The 16,659-nt window shown below is 42.9% G+C and overlaps 1 protein-coding gene across 1 annotated transcript in view; it reads right to left on the reverse strand.

Annotated features, from left to right (window-relative positions):
* Positions 1-1,796: 1,796 nt before the first annotated feature.
* The window catches only part of TANC1 (tetratricopeptide repeat, ankyrin repeat and coiled-coil containing 1), a 139,312-nt gene continuing 124,449 nt past the window's right edge, over positions 1,797-16,659 (reverse strand). Inside the window, exons 18-25 of the mRNA XM_047082255.1 lie at positions 15,498-15,631; positions 13,839-13,962; positions 13,341-13,516; positions 9,958-10,090; positions 8,444-8,535; positions 6,582-6,728; positions 5,585-5,685; positions 1,797-4,804 (exon numbers count right to left, since the gene is read on the reverse strand). Of these exons, the coding sequence (XP_046938211.1) occupies positions 3,370-4,804; positions 5,585-5,685; positions 6,582-6,728; positions 8,444-8,535; positions 9,958-10,090; positions 13,341-13,516; positions 13,839-13,962; positions 15,498-15,631 (2,342 nt within the window). The 3' untranslated portion in view covers positions 1,797-3,369. The remainder of the gene's footprint in view (positions 4,805-5,584; positions 5,686-6,581; positions 6,729-8,443; positions 8,536-9,957; positions 10,091-13,340; positions 13,517-13,838; positions 13,963-15,497; positions 15,632-16,659) is intronic.

Below are 16,659 nucleotides of genomic sequence, written 5' to 3' on the forward strand. Positions count from 1 at the left end.
ATAAGCGTTCACAAGAAGAAAACTTCCAGTTCACAAAGCTGAGGTGGTATTGACTTCACATACCTTTTGTAAGTTGTTTCCCAGAATGAAAGCCATTAGTGGGAAGGCTGGTCAGAACTCAACTGGAACCAAGGCAGGAACCAAGATTCTGTGCCCCCAAAACCCTCATTTTAACTGTTCTAAAATTCAAAAACTCAGAAATGAGAGGGGAAGAGTGATGTAATTATGTATATATTCTTTTCCTATATTTTATAAATTTACAGCTAATATGCTACATGTTTACAGACGTGGAAAGCTTAGCTACCACAAAAATCTCCCAATTATCTTTTAACTGCTTTGTAAAATTTCTGTCATCCTAATGTATTACTGAATTTTATTTCCTTTGTGTCATAGCTGGGATTTACAATCTGTGATTCTACAAGAGGATTTTCTTTTTCATACTACCCATGCTGCTTACATTCGAGTGAAGACCAAAAAAAAGTTGGAACAGGCATTAGGTCCTTTTCTATTGTATTCTATAGAGAAAGTATGTTAACCTAATTTTAACAAAAGATTTTAATTCCTAGAGTCCACTAATGGGCCAAATATTTGTTTTGGTAGACTTATTTTCCAAAGGAGGCACACTAGTTTTTTACATAAAAATTACTAAAAATTATTGACATCATTGATAGAAAACACAATAAAAGACTGGTTATCTCTTAAATGTGTTAAAGGTGATTTTCTTTTCTACATTTCACCATCATGGTTTCCTGTGGCTGAAAACTAAGATGCCAGTAACTTACTAAAGTGAAGTACTTCTAGTCATGAACACAAACCAAAGCCAGACAGCGCCTCCTCCCCGCTCCCACGCCAAAATCCAAACCCATCCACAGGAAGGGACACCACAAGGCCCCTCGGCTACACTCCCAGGCCCAACTGTTCACTCAGGTGTTCGTGGGAGCAGCGCTCACTGGCTCTCAGGACTGACCAGAGCTTCCCAGGAAGACTTCACTTCTTTCTGGGGGAACTGGACCAAATATCTTTAAGACTGTCAAAATCATAACGTAGTCTATAATAAATTCCCGTAGTCACATCAGCTTCGTAGCAAAAGGCATTCAACACTTATGGGCCAATAATGCTTTTCCTCCCACCTGTTTTTGTTTTTGAACTAGTTTAATATTTAGCTTTAAAGAAGGGCTGCAGATACCCAGCCTTGATGTAATAGCCACACCCAGACAGTACCTGAAGCAGTACCAGATTGCATTTTAGGGTTTTATACCAGTACAACCCAGTATGATGTTCATTTATCCTACCCTGATACAGAACTATGTGGGTATAAAGACTAACTGAATGATGATACAAACGTGAAGAACTTTCATCATCAACACAGAGTTTGGTGTCTGACCAAAGTGTTAGAGAGTGACTGACAGTACTAAAGGGATCCTGTTCAGATCCAACAGACACCAAGATTTCTGGAACAGAGAATTACAGAATGCTCTTCCTAGTTCAGGCAAAAAGATTCATGTTAACCACTGAGTATTCTGGGATCTCTTGGAGCTGTCACCCTTGTTCTGAAATTATTATTGAATGACATTTAATATGCATGTGGTAGTATTACTATAAAAATAGACTTTTCACTCTTTTCTTGAGGGTAACAAGAGCCCCCAGGATTAAACCAAGGCAAAGCATTGTCCTCAGGATAGTCTCTACTTATCCACTGTTTCATTTAATACAAAACAAATTCTATTAATACTCTTTATTCCATATGGAAAAGTACAGTAGTTGTGCAGAAACAAAACTACATAACAAGAGTAAGACTTTCACAAATATTAAAGAAAACAACAAACAATAAATAAGCCAAAGTACTTCTAGCAGAACTCAGGGAAAGCCTAGAAAAATGATAAAGCTGTACAAAGTACACCGTTCACACTCAGGCACAAATGTTGAAGAATGACACCAGATTTCCTGTTCGTACAAAACCATAATGATGCTCAGAGGAACGTCGTTACAATGATTCATTTTTAAAACTTTCTGTAAATATAGAACTTACTTCTCCCCAATTCTAGAAAATAAATTTCACATCCCACCATATAAAACAACTATTCTCCTACCTCTCTCAAACTAGCAGTTTAACATCCTCCAATAGCACACCATTTTCATATAAAAATACCTTTAAACCAAGGCTCATTGCTGTACCTTATCTTTACAAATGAATAATACATCAGTTAGGACTTAAGTAGCACCTCAAAGGTGTTCATATAAATGAGATAAAGTGCTGTTACTGGTATACTGTTAACATGCCATAGTAATATATCGTTCAGTGCAACAACCAGCATGAATGAAGCTTACAAAGAACATGCAAATATATGAGGTTTTTTTATGATTAACTACTTGAAATAGTTATATTTACAAGTCAGAATACAACTTGGCTATTTAATATGTACAACATGTGACTATAAAGTAATGATTGTATAATGAAACAAAAGCAACAACTAACCATACCTTAACTATCCAAATTAAATACTGTCCTTAAAGGACCCTGGAGGGCTTGTTCCAGGAATGGTATCATTGTTAAAAGCAGTTTGGGAACCAGCTGAGAACGAATTTACATATCGTAAAGAAAGCTGTATCCTTAGTTTAATCCAAATCCAACTTGACCACCAATCCTGCTTCCAAATGGCTTTATACTATTTCCAAATATTATAAACACCTTTAAGTGGGAATATAATTCCAAAAAGGTGCTATAAAAATGTTTTTAGTGAGAACCCTAACATGGAAATAAAAGAGAACTACTATGAAGGTAACAATACTTGGATATTCTTGTATTTTGCTTAAAAAAAAATGAAAAGAATCAGCTGTATAACATTTATAGTCACACATGTTCAGCCAGAAATTTTTATATATTTATATGTAAAAACTGGGATTTGACTCAATGGAACTGAAACTTGAAGATTCCATCTTTTCCAGAATACATCATCTGGATATTTGTCATAAGTTAAACCTATCACTTAGACATTTACATTCTCTAAGAAATATTATGATTTTACCACATAGCAAACGCTAAGAGAAAAGTGGTAAAAACCAATTTCATAAGAGAAAACCATGAGTTAATGTCTTCTTGGTGGTCTTAAATTTTTTAACTTAATAGGCATAACTAATTATAAATTTTAATTCTGGTTAGCATTCTTATTTATGGTGACTCCTAGCTATTTATCAAAGAAATTTTATCCCATATTTTATATATATCAGTGGCATCTGACCCACCCCCAAGGAATAAAGAAAAAAAACATACATGGCTACAAGGTAATTTTTCTCACGAAAAACCTCTGAATCACCACCAGGAGGTGGCACACAGTTTCCCCAATCCCACATATGCGTCTCTCTTAAGGCTCACACATTTGACTCTATGAATGATCGCTTTGGTTTTGCTGAAGGGAGGTGACTCCTGTGAGCTTCATTACTGACATGAGGCTGCTGTTTGGAGATACTTTCCTGATACAGATGAGAAACAGTCTTAGTGATCCTGCTATCTTGACAGTGGACTGGAATTTGGCATTTCTTTTCTTCTAGCTCCTTCACCTGTGACCCATTATGGACACTTCCACCCAGGGTAGAAACAGCACAGGTTTTGGCTTGGCTACTATATCCTCCTGCTTGTTTGAGAGAGGGCTTCTCAGAGTTCAAGGATTGCAAGCCGGCTGCAGAGGACGTGTTCAGCAGTAGTCCCTCCGGCACCTGACAGTGCCAGGTACGGTTTGGAGGATTGTTCTGCTGCTGGAACCTTGCAGTCTTATCCATGATGCCCATGAACGGAGTACTGCGTGGTCTGTGCTCGGCTGTCCCACTTTGACCCTGGCTAACAACCTTGTCTTTAATGCGAGCATCCGGTCCTTGGACTTTGAAGCCATCTGAGAAACTGCTGCTTGAAGTCAAACTACTGGTTGAACTTGACATCTTTATGCTGCCAGACGGAGAACCAGAAGAGCCTGAGCTGGTGAGGGAAGCCGGGTGTCGCCCGTCACTGCAGCTCACCGGCCCGCCCTGGTTGAGAGGGGCTACATCCACGGCTACGGAGGCGTGAGACAGAAGCCTCTCTGCAGTCTTTACCTTGCTCGGTAAAGGGTAGGCAGCACCACCCTCGCTGTGCTGCATCTGGACACCGTGGCTGGGGCCCAGCCTCTCTCCAAAATGGCCGGACCCGGCGCCCACAGTCAAAGTGCCCGTGCCCTCCAAACGCTGGGTTCTGCCACCACCAGGAGCTGCAGGGATCCCACCTGGCATAGGGCTCGGGGGAGGATTCTGAGCAGCGACCTGCATTTTTGTGCTACCGTTTCTCACGCCGGCCTGTCCAGCACCCAGATGTTGGTTGGTCTTCACGATCTGTGCCTGCCGGGTGGGCTGCAGGACCAGCCCAGGCGGAGCTACAGCTTCCCTCGGGGCCTTACCGATGACTGGCCTGTGCTGCGGGGACACCGGCCTGACTTTGGACTGTAACCCTTCTTGAAGGTTTCGGATATACGGAGAGGGGACACAGGAGGATGGCTGAGACCTGGGCGGTGGGGAAATAGACTCTTCCTGGGAGGAAGTTTCTTCTTCCCCAGCCTCCTCAAGATGGAAGTGGTCGTTTAACCCAGGGGTCGGAGCGTCCTCCTCGTTGTCGGAGTCATTGGGTGGGGCTGGCGCTGGGCACTGCTGTTTCTGCTGCTGGCTCCTCTGGAGCTGCTTGCATTCCTCCTCGACGCGGGCCACCAGCCTCCTGATTTCCTGATTGGTGGGACAGAGCTTCACAGCTTCCCGGAGGTCAGCCAGAGCCGCGGCAAACTGCCTATACGTGAAAGCAGAGGATACGGTTAGGAGCCACGTAAGAGCATGCTCCCAATGTAACTGTTCCTAAAACAGTTCTGCTGAAAAGAAAGAGAAGGGGAGGGGGGCACCTGGCTGGCTCAGCTGGTGAAGTACTCAACTCTTGATCTTGGGGTTATGAGTTTGAGCCACACATTGGGTGTAGAGACTACTTAACAATAAAATCTTTAAAAAAAAAAAAAAAGGCAGCTGAGTGAGTTTGGCACACCTACTGTGGTGGACAGGAGCTATTCTACACGAGCTTAGAGCTACTCCACTAGGTGGGAGTGAACGCTGACCCACACCTGCACCATGCCAGGACCCATACATCTCTAACCACCACTGGCCCAGGAGCAGGAACAGACATAAACCAGTGGGTGTTAGAATCCTCTTAGTTTTCTTCACCATTGCCTCTCACCGTGTCCATCTCTAACCCAAAAGCCTTATAGGACTCTCTTCCCTTCCCCACCTCCCCTGCTCTAATGTCTCTAGCTGGCAGGTTCCCTGTGAGCACAGACTAATAGGGATTCTGTGTTGCAGCAAGTGTGCAGGGAAGGAACAGTTACTGGGATGTTAGGAGAAAACAAAAGTCTAGCCATCACTGATAATATCCACTGCTGGAAGCTACCAATTTAGTATCAAAAGGGAGGAGAGTCATTAGAGCAATGCTGGTGAATCAGAAACTCCCAAAGTCAACAGCAGCTCTGATACCAAAGAGACACAAGAAGGCTTCCTTAGTCATAGATCAGACCCCAGACAGTACCTGCTATTTCTCTTCGCTCTTGCCCTGGCATAAAAAGCTTCATAGGACTTTGGTTTCAATTCGAGAGCCTTGGAAGCAAATTCTTCTGCCATGCCAAAGTCCTGGTGTCAACATTTAAATACAGGAGTCAAAAGAAGCACTGAGACATGAGTACAGACATCTTTTTAACAGATTTCCTCTCAAGGTTAGCAGAGAACTGGGACGTAACTGAATAGGTAAAGGGCAACATAAGTTTTATTTATTTTGTTTTAAAGTTAAGGAGTTTAAAATAAGTAAAGTTAGGAGATAGTTAATGCTTTTTCATATTTTAAGAGAAGAACCCAGTAGAGAAGTAAAAACGGACGACTCGGGACAGCGGGTAGAAGCAGCGCACCAGAAGGCAGGGGAGCATGCAACGCGCAGGCGCACGGAGGGTCAGATTCCAAGAGGGACGGAGACGCCCACTCACTGCAACAGCAAGGTGGGCCGCATTCGCGGGCACAGAAGCAGGCGGTCAATGGATTCGGTGGTGAGAAGATGAAATGAACAACAACAGCAACAAAAAGCAGGAGAAAGAAGTACTGAAGCACATCTATAGTTTCTGTTTACAAATTAACTATGAGTTAACTACTGAGAACTACAAATTAACCGGTTACTGGCATACGGATTGTAACACATCCGTGTTGAACTTTACAGCACCCTTTTGAGTCTGGGAAGGGTGGCCCGTGACAGAAGTGCACGTTGGCAAGGGGAGGAGCGGCAGCCGGCTAGCCTGTCACTGCTGAGGCCGAGGAAAGTGCCTTCCAAGTGCATTCCCTCAGCACTCTAAGGACGCAGTGACGGCGATCACGTGACGGCCACCTAAGGAGAAGCAGCCCCCCACACGCCAAGTTCACAGCACCGTGCAAACAAACCACACAGGAGGCTCCATGACTCCGTCTGCATAAGGGCTGGCCTTCACCGCCAGAAAACACTCTACTGCTAAAGGAACAGACTAAGGTAAGGGCCCACAGCTTACATTTGTTTTTCTTCGGCAGCGAGACAAATTGAGATAGAGGGAAACTCTTAGCTCATTGAATGGTCTCATGTCCTCTCCAAATCCTTCCCGCGGAAACTTCCTTAAGGCATACTGGTACCTCTGGGCTGCCTCTTTCATCTTCCCTTTCTAGGAATCAAAAAAAGCACAGAAATTGATCCTTTCCTGGATGCTTCAAGACGAACAGCCTCCTGCAACTTGAAGACCCTGGTGAGGTTTCCGCGTCCCTCTCATCCCGCAACAGAAACCATCCGAGCACATGGAAGGGTCCTGCAGAGGACACAGCGCCCTGACCATTATGAGCCCGCACAGCCTCACTGTCCGCATGGACTTCTGCACCACGTGCTTCACGGGGAAGGCACAAACTGGTTTTCTAGGAAATAGTCTGTAAACTGCCTAATTGATAACCATCAATCTTAATACATCAGATTATCCTCTCTGTTATATATTTTTGAAAACCATTTCAGGAATGATCCTTCCTCGACAAATACTTTAATGCTAACTGTAACGATAGAAATCAGATAAAGAAATGATGCCCTTCCCAAGGCAAGTACAGTCTTGTGGAGAAACCTAGAGCTTGCTGTAAAATAATCATTTGTGAGAGGAACTAAAGTATGGGCTTTAAAAACTGGAACAGCACCGCACATCATTTTCAAGGCTAAAGAAATCAATTTGCTCAGTCAGTTCCATAGCACAGCAGGTGTGAAGTCTGCTGAAAATGGCTTGATATTTCTAACATAATTGCCTACCAAAATTCATATTAAAACCACTTCAAAGCCACAACAACATATACTCTGAACTCAATTTCAAACGGATTACAAGTCAGGAACCCCGCTGGGTCGTGCTTTTGCCTACATATTTGTTATTATTAAAAAAAGAAAAGGGAAAAACTAAATGCAGTCCATGCAGCAGCCTCCTGATAAAAGGATTAAAATGGTCATAATGCAGTTTTTTGTTTTGTTTTCAGAACTTTTACTTCTGTCTAATTACAGACCTGGAAAGAACAGTGATCTAGGTCTATGGCCTAAGCATCTATCTAAGCCAGGGGTGGGACACTACAGCTTCTGGGCCAAATCTCGCCTGCCACCCATTTTTACAAATGCGCTTTGACTGGGACATGGCCACACCCATCTGTTCTGTATCACCTGTGGCTGCTTTCATGCCACAGCAGCAAAGCTGGGGAGCAGTGACAGAGACCATATGGCAAAGCCTATTTCCTTGTCTGGCCTTTTACAGAAAAAGTCTGCTGACCTCTGATCTAAACTAATGGCTTATTTTGGAAATTTTACTTCAAATTTTATTTAAAATGTTTACTTTTATTAATCTTTATATTTCCATTTCTAAGGGAAAATGGGGAAAAAATTATCTCCCCAGTAACTGAGTATTACATATGCCTTGACTATCTTAAGTAAAAATATCTCTAGAAACGGTTTCAAATTGCAGAAGCTTACAACTATTAAAAATAAGATAATAAAGTCTTAGGAGACTTAATGATTCTTTTCTTCAGAAAATGTCTCCTGAGTGGCCCTTTCCTGAATTAAGGAATGTCCTGCTTGAGGCTACTCTACCTTCACACCAAGGCTTCAGGCCATACATCACAGTCATAGCTATGAGGATTCATTCAGAAATAACAGTTCTCAACGACAGAATAGTGCCTTCCACCTTGAAGGCTCTGCTGTGGAGACATGAAAGCCTGGGCACGAGGCCAGGTGTGCATCTCCCAGAGTGTCCACGGACGCCTGGCTACAGGTGTGGTGGGCAGGAGCATGGTCCTGCCCGGTCCACACCAAACTAAGAGGTTGCTCGTAGGCTGTCACATCCCAGAAAAGGGCGATACCACTTACTTTGTACATCACGTTTCCTTCCTCCATCAATTTCTGTAAAAGTATAATCAAAATATCAGGTTTGGAAGTAGCCATCGCCCAGGCGGCATTTCCTGCAAAACAAACATGCATTCAGAGGCACGTCAGTGCTCTGGGAGGGAAGGAGTTTGCTGCCGCTGGGGCCAGATGGCAGCCCAGGTCACAGACGGCAGCATACTGTGTCCTGCAGCCTCCAGACAACAGTACAAGTAAGGACAGGGAGCAGGACCCCCAGGAGTTGGTCTCCCTTCCAATCTGCCTCACGCTGAATGAGGCTCCTGGGAGGAGGCTGTACCCCATGCACCTGTTACTCTGATGAAAAGAGTGCTGGGAAACCAAGGCGTCAGAGCAGCCAGGCCCATCCCTCCCTTCTGCTGGGATTTTTGGGGAAAATCAAACATGGCTTCTGAATAATCTCCTTAGCTTCCTGCAGGGCCCATGTCTGCTGGTGAGTGAAGGCACGTGTTCTTAGCAGCCTCTCGCTCTCTGCTGCAGTCTATACTGCATCTGCCCAGACAGGTTGGCTCTGGCTAGTCCGCCCTCTTGTCACAGCTCATGTTTCTCCAGCCGCCAGCCCCACTTCTGAGCACGTGCAGGGAATAATGCTTAAGAGAGGACAGTCTCAGAGTCAGACTACTCTGCTCCACTGACTCTGCTGATTACCATGACCTTAGGGAAGCTATTTACCTCCACTGTGCCTTGGTTTACTCCTCTGCAACATGATGGTGTTATCTCTACCTACTTAGAGGGTAGGTGAGGATTAACTATGATAAAACATGAAACTGCTCAGAATAATTCCTGGTACTGTGAACTGCTTAGTAACATCAGATCTGTTCATCTTTGCCACAGTCCCCTCCTGGGGGCTGCCGCTGGCCGAAGGTCTGGCGTATTAAACTACGAGAGCCATGTTCTTGTTGCTCTTTACCCACACATTGTGAGTGGGGGCTCACGCTCCGACCAAGCACAGAGAACGAGGCTCTTCCTACTCTGAGTCCCCTCTGCCCTGTCATTATCCTTCAGTGACACCCCTCCCCCATCTAGTTTCCAGTAAAATCCCATGAACTTTCCTTCACAGAAACTGCTGGAGTTGTGGCTACCCTACCCGACTAGGACTACTCCAGAACAGTGGTTCGCCAATTCAGCTGCTCAGCAGAGCCACCTGTGAGCTTTCTTAACCACATAACCAGCCTCCCCCGAAGAGCTGAATGGAGCTGCTCACTGCCGTGGCTCCCGGGCATCCCTAACACCCTACAATTCTAGACTGGTCTTCAACATTGGCCACTGCTTTCTACCCACACTGCAGTGATAATGTCATGAGTTATTTAAGCATTCTGAATGACTGTGTTTAAATGAGCCTTGTAGAGGACAGAAAAGAAATCTCTAGGCACCTGACATCTTCTTAACCTGGGATCAGGTAAGTCTTTATGGCCCCGGACATACTCTAGAATTTGAAGTGAACCTCCCTCTCCCGCTGCTGAGATGAGGTGTTCACTGACCTAATTTGGCTCCTTTTCTCAGCAGTGTAACCACTACAGATGTATTTCGACAACCAATGGCTCTATCCAAGGGGCGCATGCCGCTGTGGTCCACGTGCTCAATCACGGCTCCCTTCTCAACCAGATACAGTACCTGCAGGGAGAGACAGAGCCCTGAGGGGTCGCTGGTGGCAGAGGTGTCACACCCCACCCACCTCTGCATCCTGGGGTGGAACTGGCAGTCTTAGCTTTACTGTGATCTTCAACGCCTCTGGCCATGAAGGGTCCTAATGGAAATGAAGCCAATGGGTAACCGAAAACAGGGTTATAATCCATAGCTAAAGTCCACTCTGCCATCAGCAATGAGGGAGGCGGGTGAACACTCCTAGGGAGGGACATGTTATGTACATGCATTCATATACCACAGAGGAGTATATGCATATCAACTTCCCAGACCACAGGGATGGCCACAGTCATCTTTTCATCTCCAATTACTTAGGAGGCAGACTTCTACAACAGCTCCTACATACTGGCAGTCTACAGCAATGGGACCTCTGGAAACACTCAGACCCACACAGCCTGGTATAGCAAGCTAGAAAAACTAGCAGCTTGAGATTAGAAAAAGCCAATTATTACTCACTTTAAGGCTTAGGAAAGAGACTCAAATATTGGGTATGTAAAGAGGCAAGGTTTGAGACCATGGTACATAGCTTGATTTGACATGGTATGACAGCAGTCACTCAGAAATGGAACACAGAGGAAAAATCACTTGGGCTACTCAAATTGCTGAAAAGAAGTCACCTTAGATTTTCATGTGAATCTGACAGTCCACCAATTATTCAAAATGACACTGGAAGGATTAATATCCATAATATATAAAGAACTCCTACAACTCAAAAATAAGAAACCCAAATAACCCAATCTTAAAAAGGATATGAATATACATTTCTCTAAAGGTGATATACAAATGACTAAGAAGCATATGAGAAGATGCTCAACATTATTAATCATTAGAGAAATGAAAATCAAAACCATGAGATTATCACCTCACATTATTAGGATGGCCACTATCAAAAAAAAAAAAAAAAAAAGTGTTGGCGAGGATGTCAAGAAATAGGACCCCTGAGCATTGCTGGTGGGAATGTAAACTGGTGCAAACACTCTAGACACAGTATGGAAGTTGCTCAAAAAATTAAAAATATAACTACCACTTGATCCAGCAATCCCACTTCTGGGTATATATCCAAAAGAATATAGATAAATCTTGAAGAATCTACAGGATCCTGAAGAGATATCTGCATAGCCACAGTGGACTATTGTAAATTGTGACTATTCACAATAGCCAAGAGGTGGAATGAACTCAAGTGTTCATTGACAGATGAAATGATTGACACAATGTGGCACAAACAGTGGAATATTATTCAACCTTAAAAAAGGAAATCCTGTTACATGCTACAAGGTGGATGAACCTTGAAGACATTATGCTAAGTGAAATAAAGCCAGTTTATAAAAGGAAAAATATTCTATGATTCCACCTGTATGAGGTACTAGAGTGGTCAATTCACAAAGTAGAATGGTGACTGTCAGGGACTGGAGGAGGGAAACAGTCTTATTTATTTATTGGGTACAGAGTTTCAGTTTTACAGGATAAAGTGTGGATATTAGTTGTACAATAATGTGAAGTGTACTTAGCACCACTGAACTCTTCACTTAGAAATGGTTAAGATGGTAACTTTTATGTTATGTGTTTTTAAATCACAATGAAAAAAAATTACCCTAGAATGCTAAGCTCCTTCACTCTTCCTAATGCTGACAAACTAGGATTTGGTAAGGTAATAGAAGCTGAAAAATAAAAGTATGGATATGTGAGGTTTAAACAGCTGTTTTTGAAAATCAACATTAAGTACAATTTACACTGTCCAGGAAATTGAGACCATTTAACACGAACATCACTGCCTTCTAAAAAGCATCAAGGCCCAGACATGCAGAACAAGGATGGCTTTTGTTCTAAATTCCATGGTTTCCAGAAACACAGAATCTCTCTGGCTAATTTGCACACTAGACATATTTAATTCTTCAAAAATGGTAAGTCTGAAGGAGCTGAACATTCCTTTAACACCTGCTTGGTGCCTGGGATGTGGAACTGGACAAAGACATGGTTTCTGCCCTGAAAGACATTTTGTAGTTCTTATATTACTAATATTTTATCCCTTCTTCTCTCAATTAAACATTTGGCAAAGGGATGAATATAGTGCCCTAAATATTTTATATTATTTGTATATTATTTATATATATACATATTTTATCTATGTAAATAATGTGGCATTGTCTAGAAATAATATCAACATATATATGAGCAGTTACTAATCAGATAATTATCTGGTTTATTTTTAATAAATAAAAATCAGCATTGTCTAGAAATAACTATATATATATAAGTATATATATAAATAACTATATATATATATTTATATATATATTTTATATATATATAAATTTATATATATAACAATATATATGTATATATATATAAATAACAATATATATAAAATATATATATAATAACAATATATTATATATATAATATAGATTTATATATATAAATATTATATATTTATATCTAATATATAAATCTATATATAATATAGATTATATATATTTATATCTATATATTTGTTGTTTTATTTGTTATTTATTTTTTATGTTATTATTTACATTATTTATGTTATTTACATTGTCTAGAAATATGTCTATAATATATAGATATAAATATATATAATATGTATATTATATATAGAAATATATATGTAAATATATATGTAAATATATATAATATAGATATATTTATATTATGTCTGTATGTCTATATTATGTCTATATTATAGACACCATATAATCTATAGATATATATCTCTATCATATATATTTATATATATTATTTATATTATTTCTAGACTGCCACATTTTTATTAAAAATAAACCAGATAATTATCTGATTAGTAACCGCTCATAAATATAAAAAAGTGATTTTTAAATGCTCTGTAGAGGAATTCTATTTATATGGGTTACTAGAAGAAAATAAAACTACACACGCATTTGTGTGTGTATATATATATATATACACACACACATATACATATGTTCAACATATGTTTGAAGACACAGTTTGTAATCATGTATCTTGAAGGTTTTAAGAGTCTATTAAAATCTTTACTAAAATTCTGCCACAGACTGAATGCCAGAGAATTAGAGAAAAATGAAAGCTACCCCACAGCATACAAGTCCACACTGACCACACTCAACACGGCCTCACATGCGCTCTGGGAATAATTCAACTCCTGGGTTTCTCTGCAGCACTGGCCTGGTGTGCAGGTGGAGTGTGTGACCACCTGCGGGGTACCTACGGTCTCTGCGTCACCGTAGAAGGCGGCCAGGTCCAAGGGAGTGCGGCCATTCTTGTCCGTCTGGTCTATCTCAGCTCCTTCCTCAACCAGAAACTGGACCACTGCCCTGTGACCCTTCAGACAAGCCCAGCTTAATGCTGACAGTCCCTCTTTGTCCAGAGAAGAAAGGGCAGCACCTGAAAGAAAAGCCCATTCGCAAAACATGAGCTCAGTAAGACAAAGCCCAGAAGCCAATCAATTCACATCTGCAAACACCTGGCCTGACTGGTGGCAATCAAGCCTGTGATATCTGAAGCTGGCAAATGGTCACCACTGCTGAAGCTGAGTAATAGGTATATATGTCTACTACCTATTCTTTCTACTTGTGTGTGAATCAGAGAATGTCCGTAACAAGAAGACTTTTCAAACTTGAATTGAAAAGCACTGCCAGTGGGTCTACCAAAGCTCTTTTCTTTGTCCATTCCGAAGAAACCTCTGCAGGGGCTCCCATGCTGCTACCTTTTGAAAGGAGAAATTCCACGGTGCTCAAGTGTCCTTCACAAGCGGCCACCATGAGGGGCGTCCGGCCCTGCTTGTCACTTAGGCTCACATCACAGCCACGGTCCAAAAGTAATCTAACGATCTGAAAGAAACATTGGAATTAAAATCTCCCTGCTCCACTTTCAATCTTGTGCTCTCTACCCAGGCAGGTTTTCCACACTTAAAAGCAATAAAGGATTCCTTCTTCAAATGCCTCCCTACACTGTGTGATTTGTAGGGCCCGTGCCATCTTTCCATTGTATTCCTTTGAACAGAATCTTCTTCCAAATATGTACTTTTTTTCCACATACTCAATTACTATAGCTGTAAAACATGCACATACAAGGCATGAACAGTAGTAACGTGGAGAAGGGGAGATACCAGTCACAATCAAGTCATGACCAGACAGCCACAATGCGGCTTATGGGATCACTGGGCAGAACTAAAGGAAGGGGCAAAGGTCCTGGGTCCCGGGGTGATGATCCTGCAGCTACACTCCCGTAGGAGGGTGGGGGCTGCAGGAAAGCATTCACCCACCACACCCCCAAGCAATCTGCTTTTCTAAGCCTCCCGGCTTAGTGGATGGCTTGACCTTCACAGAAGACAATTTTTAGCAAAGCTTCCTGGAAGACATTCCCAGCCTCAGCTCTGTGCCTTCAACCAGTGCATGGCAATAAGACTGGGGAACACAAACAAAAAACCACAGAGGTGTCTCCTACAAATACCATCACAGTGAGTGCCCTCTGGCACAGCATTAGTTATATGGCGACAACAGAAGGTGGAGTATTCCCACTGCTTTCTTGTTCTTGAGACACTGACAGATGCTTTCCAAACCTCCCCATGACTTAGGAAGTACTGAGACCAGGAGAGAGGATTAGCTAGGGCATCAGATAGACATTATGAGGAGGACAGGACGCAGATGGCACAAACCAAGCTCTTGGAAATGGAACTGAAAAGCCAATCTTGGTGGAGAGCACTGGTAGCTCCTAACAATTGCACTAGCATCATGATTCCGTGATGTAAACTTGGGTCTAGAAAATTCTTCCTATAATGTATGTAGTAAGATCCATTTGTGTGCAGCTTGAATGTAACCTCATACCAGGCATGGGGTGGGTACGTGGCTACTATTTGCTAAATGAATAAATGAATAAATGACTGTTCTCGAAGATCTCCTATGCCCCTAAATTAGAGGCAATGGGCCACTCCTCACAAAAGAAACCAGGCTGAATCACAGTCCTAGACCAGAGAGAAAATGTTTCCTTTTCTAAAGAGCACAAGAGAACCACTCTACTTCCAAGTGTGCTGGACAAATGGGTCACAAAATCACGACAACAAGTATGTTACAGCAAGTCTTCAGTTCTCATGACAGAAAACTAACCCTCCCTGGTTAAAAGGAGGCAGCCGCTGGTCTCCCCTGGTCACCAGCCTTGCTCCCAGTTAGGTTACCAGCCTACAATGGCTGACTGCGCTAGCCCGTCAAATGTTGACAATTATCGAGTAGAACTGACAGCACAAGCAGCAGCCAAGAATGTGAAAAAGACAGGGTCAGGGGAGCCGCATGTGGCCCCTGGGGAAATGGGCGCTAGGGAGCTCTATCCCACCCATGGTTTCTGAAGCCTTCGGGGGCCCACCGGGTACCTGCCAATGCCCCTGGCGTGCTGCACAAAACAAAGGTGGGACTCCTCTCCTGTTAGTCTGAGACACAGCAGCTCCGTGCTCCAGCAGCAGCTCGCACACCTCCAGCTTCCCTCTTCCAGCAGCAGCAGTCAGGGCTGAGGGAAGGTCACAGGGCAGAGGGAGTCTGTTAGTGTGTGGTAGCTGAATGGGGCCACAGATTCTTGGATAGTCCTCCCACTGCCAGGAAGGCGGTTCTGCACCCTTCCCTGCGTCCCTGGATCTGGGTGGGCTCTGTGACAGCTCTGACCAATGCAACACAGAAGGAATGACGACATGCCAGTGTCTGGGCCAGGTCCTGAGATGGGAAACTTCTAGTTCTCCTCGGAACACTCATTCTTGGAACCAGCTGCCATGGTGGGAGGAAACCCAAGTGGCCCTGTGGTGACACTCACAGGGAGAAGCACCCAGGCCTGTGTGTGGTTGACAGTCCCAGGTGAGCTCCCAGCAGCCAGCCAGCAACAAACTGGCAAGCATGGGTGTGCACCATCCTGATAACAGATCCCCAGACAGAGTCTCGCTGCACCAGGTAAAGCAGGTGAGCAGAGGTGAACCATCCCTACCAAGCCCAGTCCACACTGTAGATTCAGGAGCCACTATGTTTTTATTTCATTGTCTTGTTTTGCTTTTTTTGTCCCTCCACCCACAGCAAGAGATAATCAGAATATAGTGCAACACACACACACACACACACACACACACACACACACACACACACAATCAGTAGTATTATCCAGTCCAGCCTCTTACCTTAAAGTCATAAATTTCAATCAGCAAGAACTAGTAATTACTGAGGCAGTCAAGGGCATATCAACTCATTCCTGTCTATACAGAGCTTAGAATCTCTATAACCAGTCAAGATGCTGGATTAAGAATGTCAAGAAAGCAAGAAAAGGGAATCTGATTGTTGGGGGCCTCGAGTGCTCAGGTAAATAGCCTAGTGCGATACTGAGCAGCAAGTGGCCGCTGGTAGTAGTGATGTTCTAGGAAAGTCAGCCAAGGATAAAACAAAAATAGAATGGAGGGAAAGAGAATACATTGGAAAGGTTCTCATGATGCCCCCACTTCAGTAACTATGCCTCCTCACCCCTGTCCCAGGCCATGATTCCTGAAGAGTAGTAAAAAG

The sequence above is a fragment of the Lynx rufus genome, unplaced genomic scaffold (genome assembly GCF_022079265.1).
Source record: "Lynx rufus isolate CCGP_SWC_20201006 ecotype Redwood Valley unplaced genomic scaffold, mLynRuf1.p SCAF_2, whole genome shotgun sequence".
Taxonomy (NCBI): Eukaryota; Metazoa; Chordata; class Mammalia; order Carnivora; family Felidae; genus Lynx; species Lynx rufus.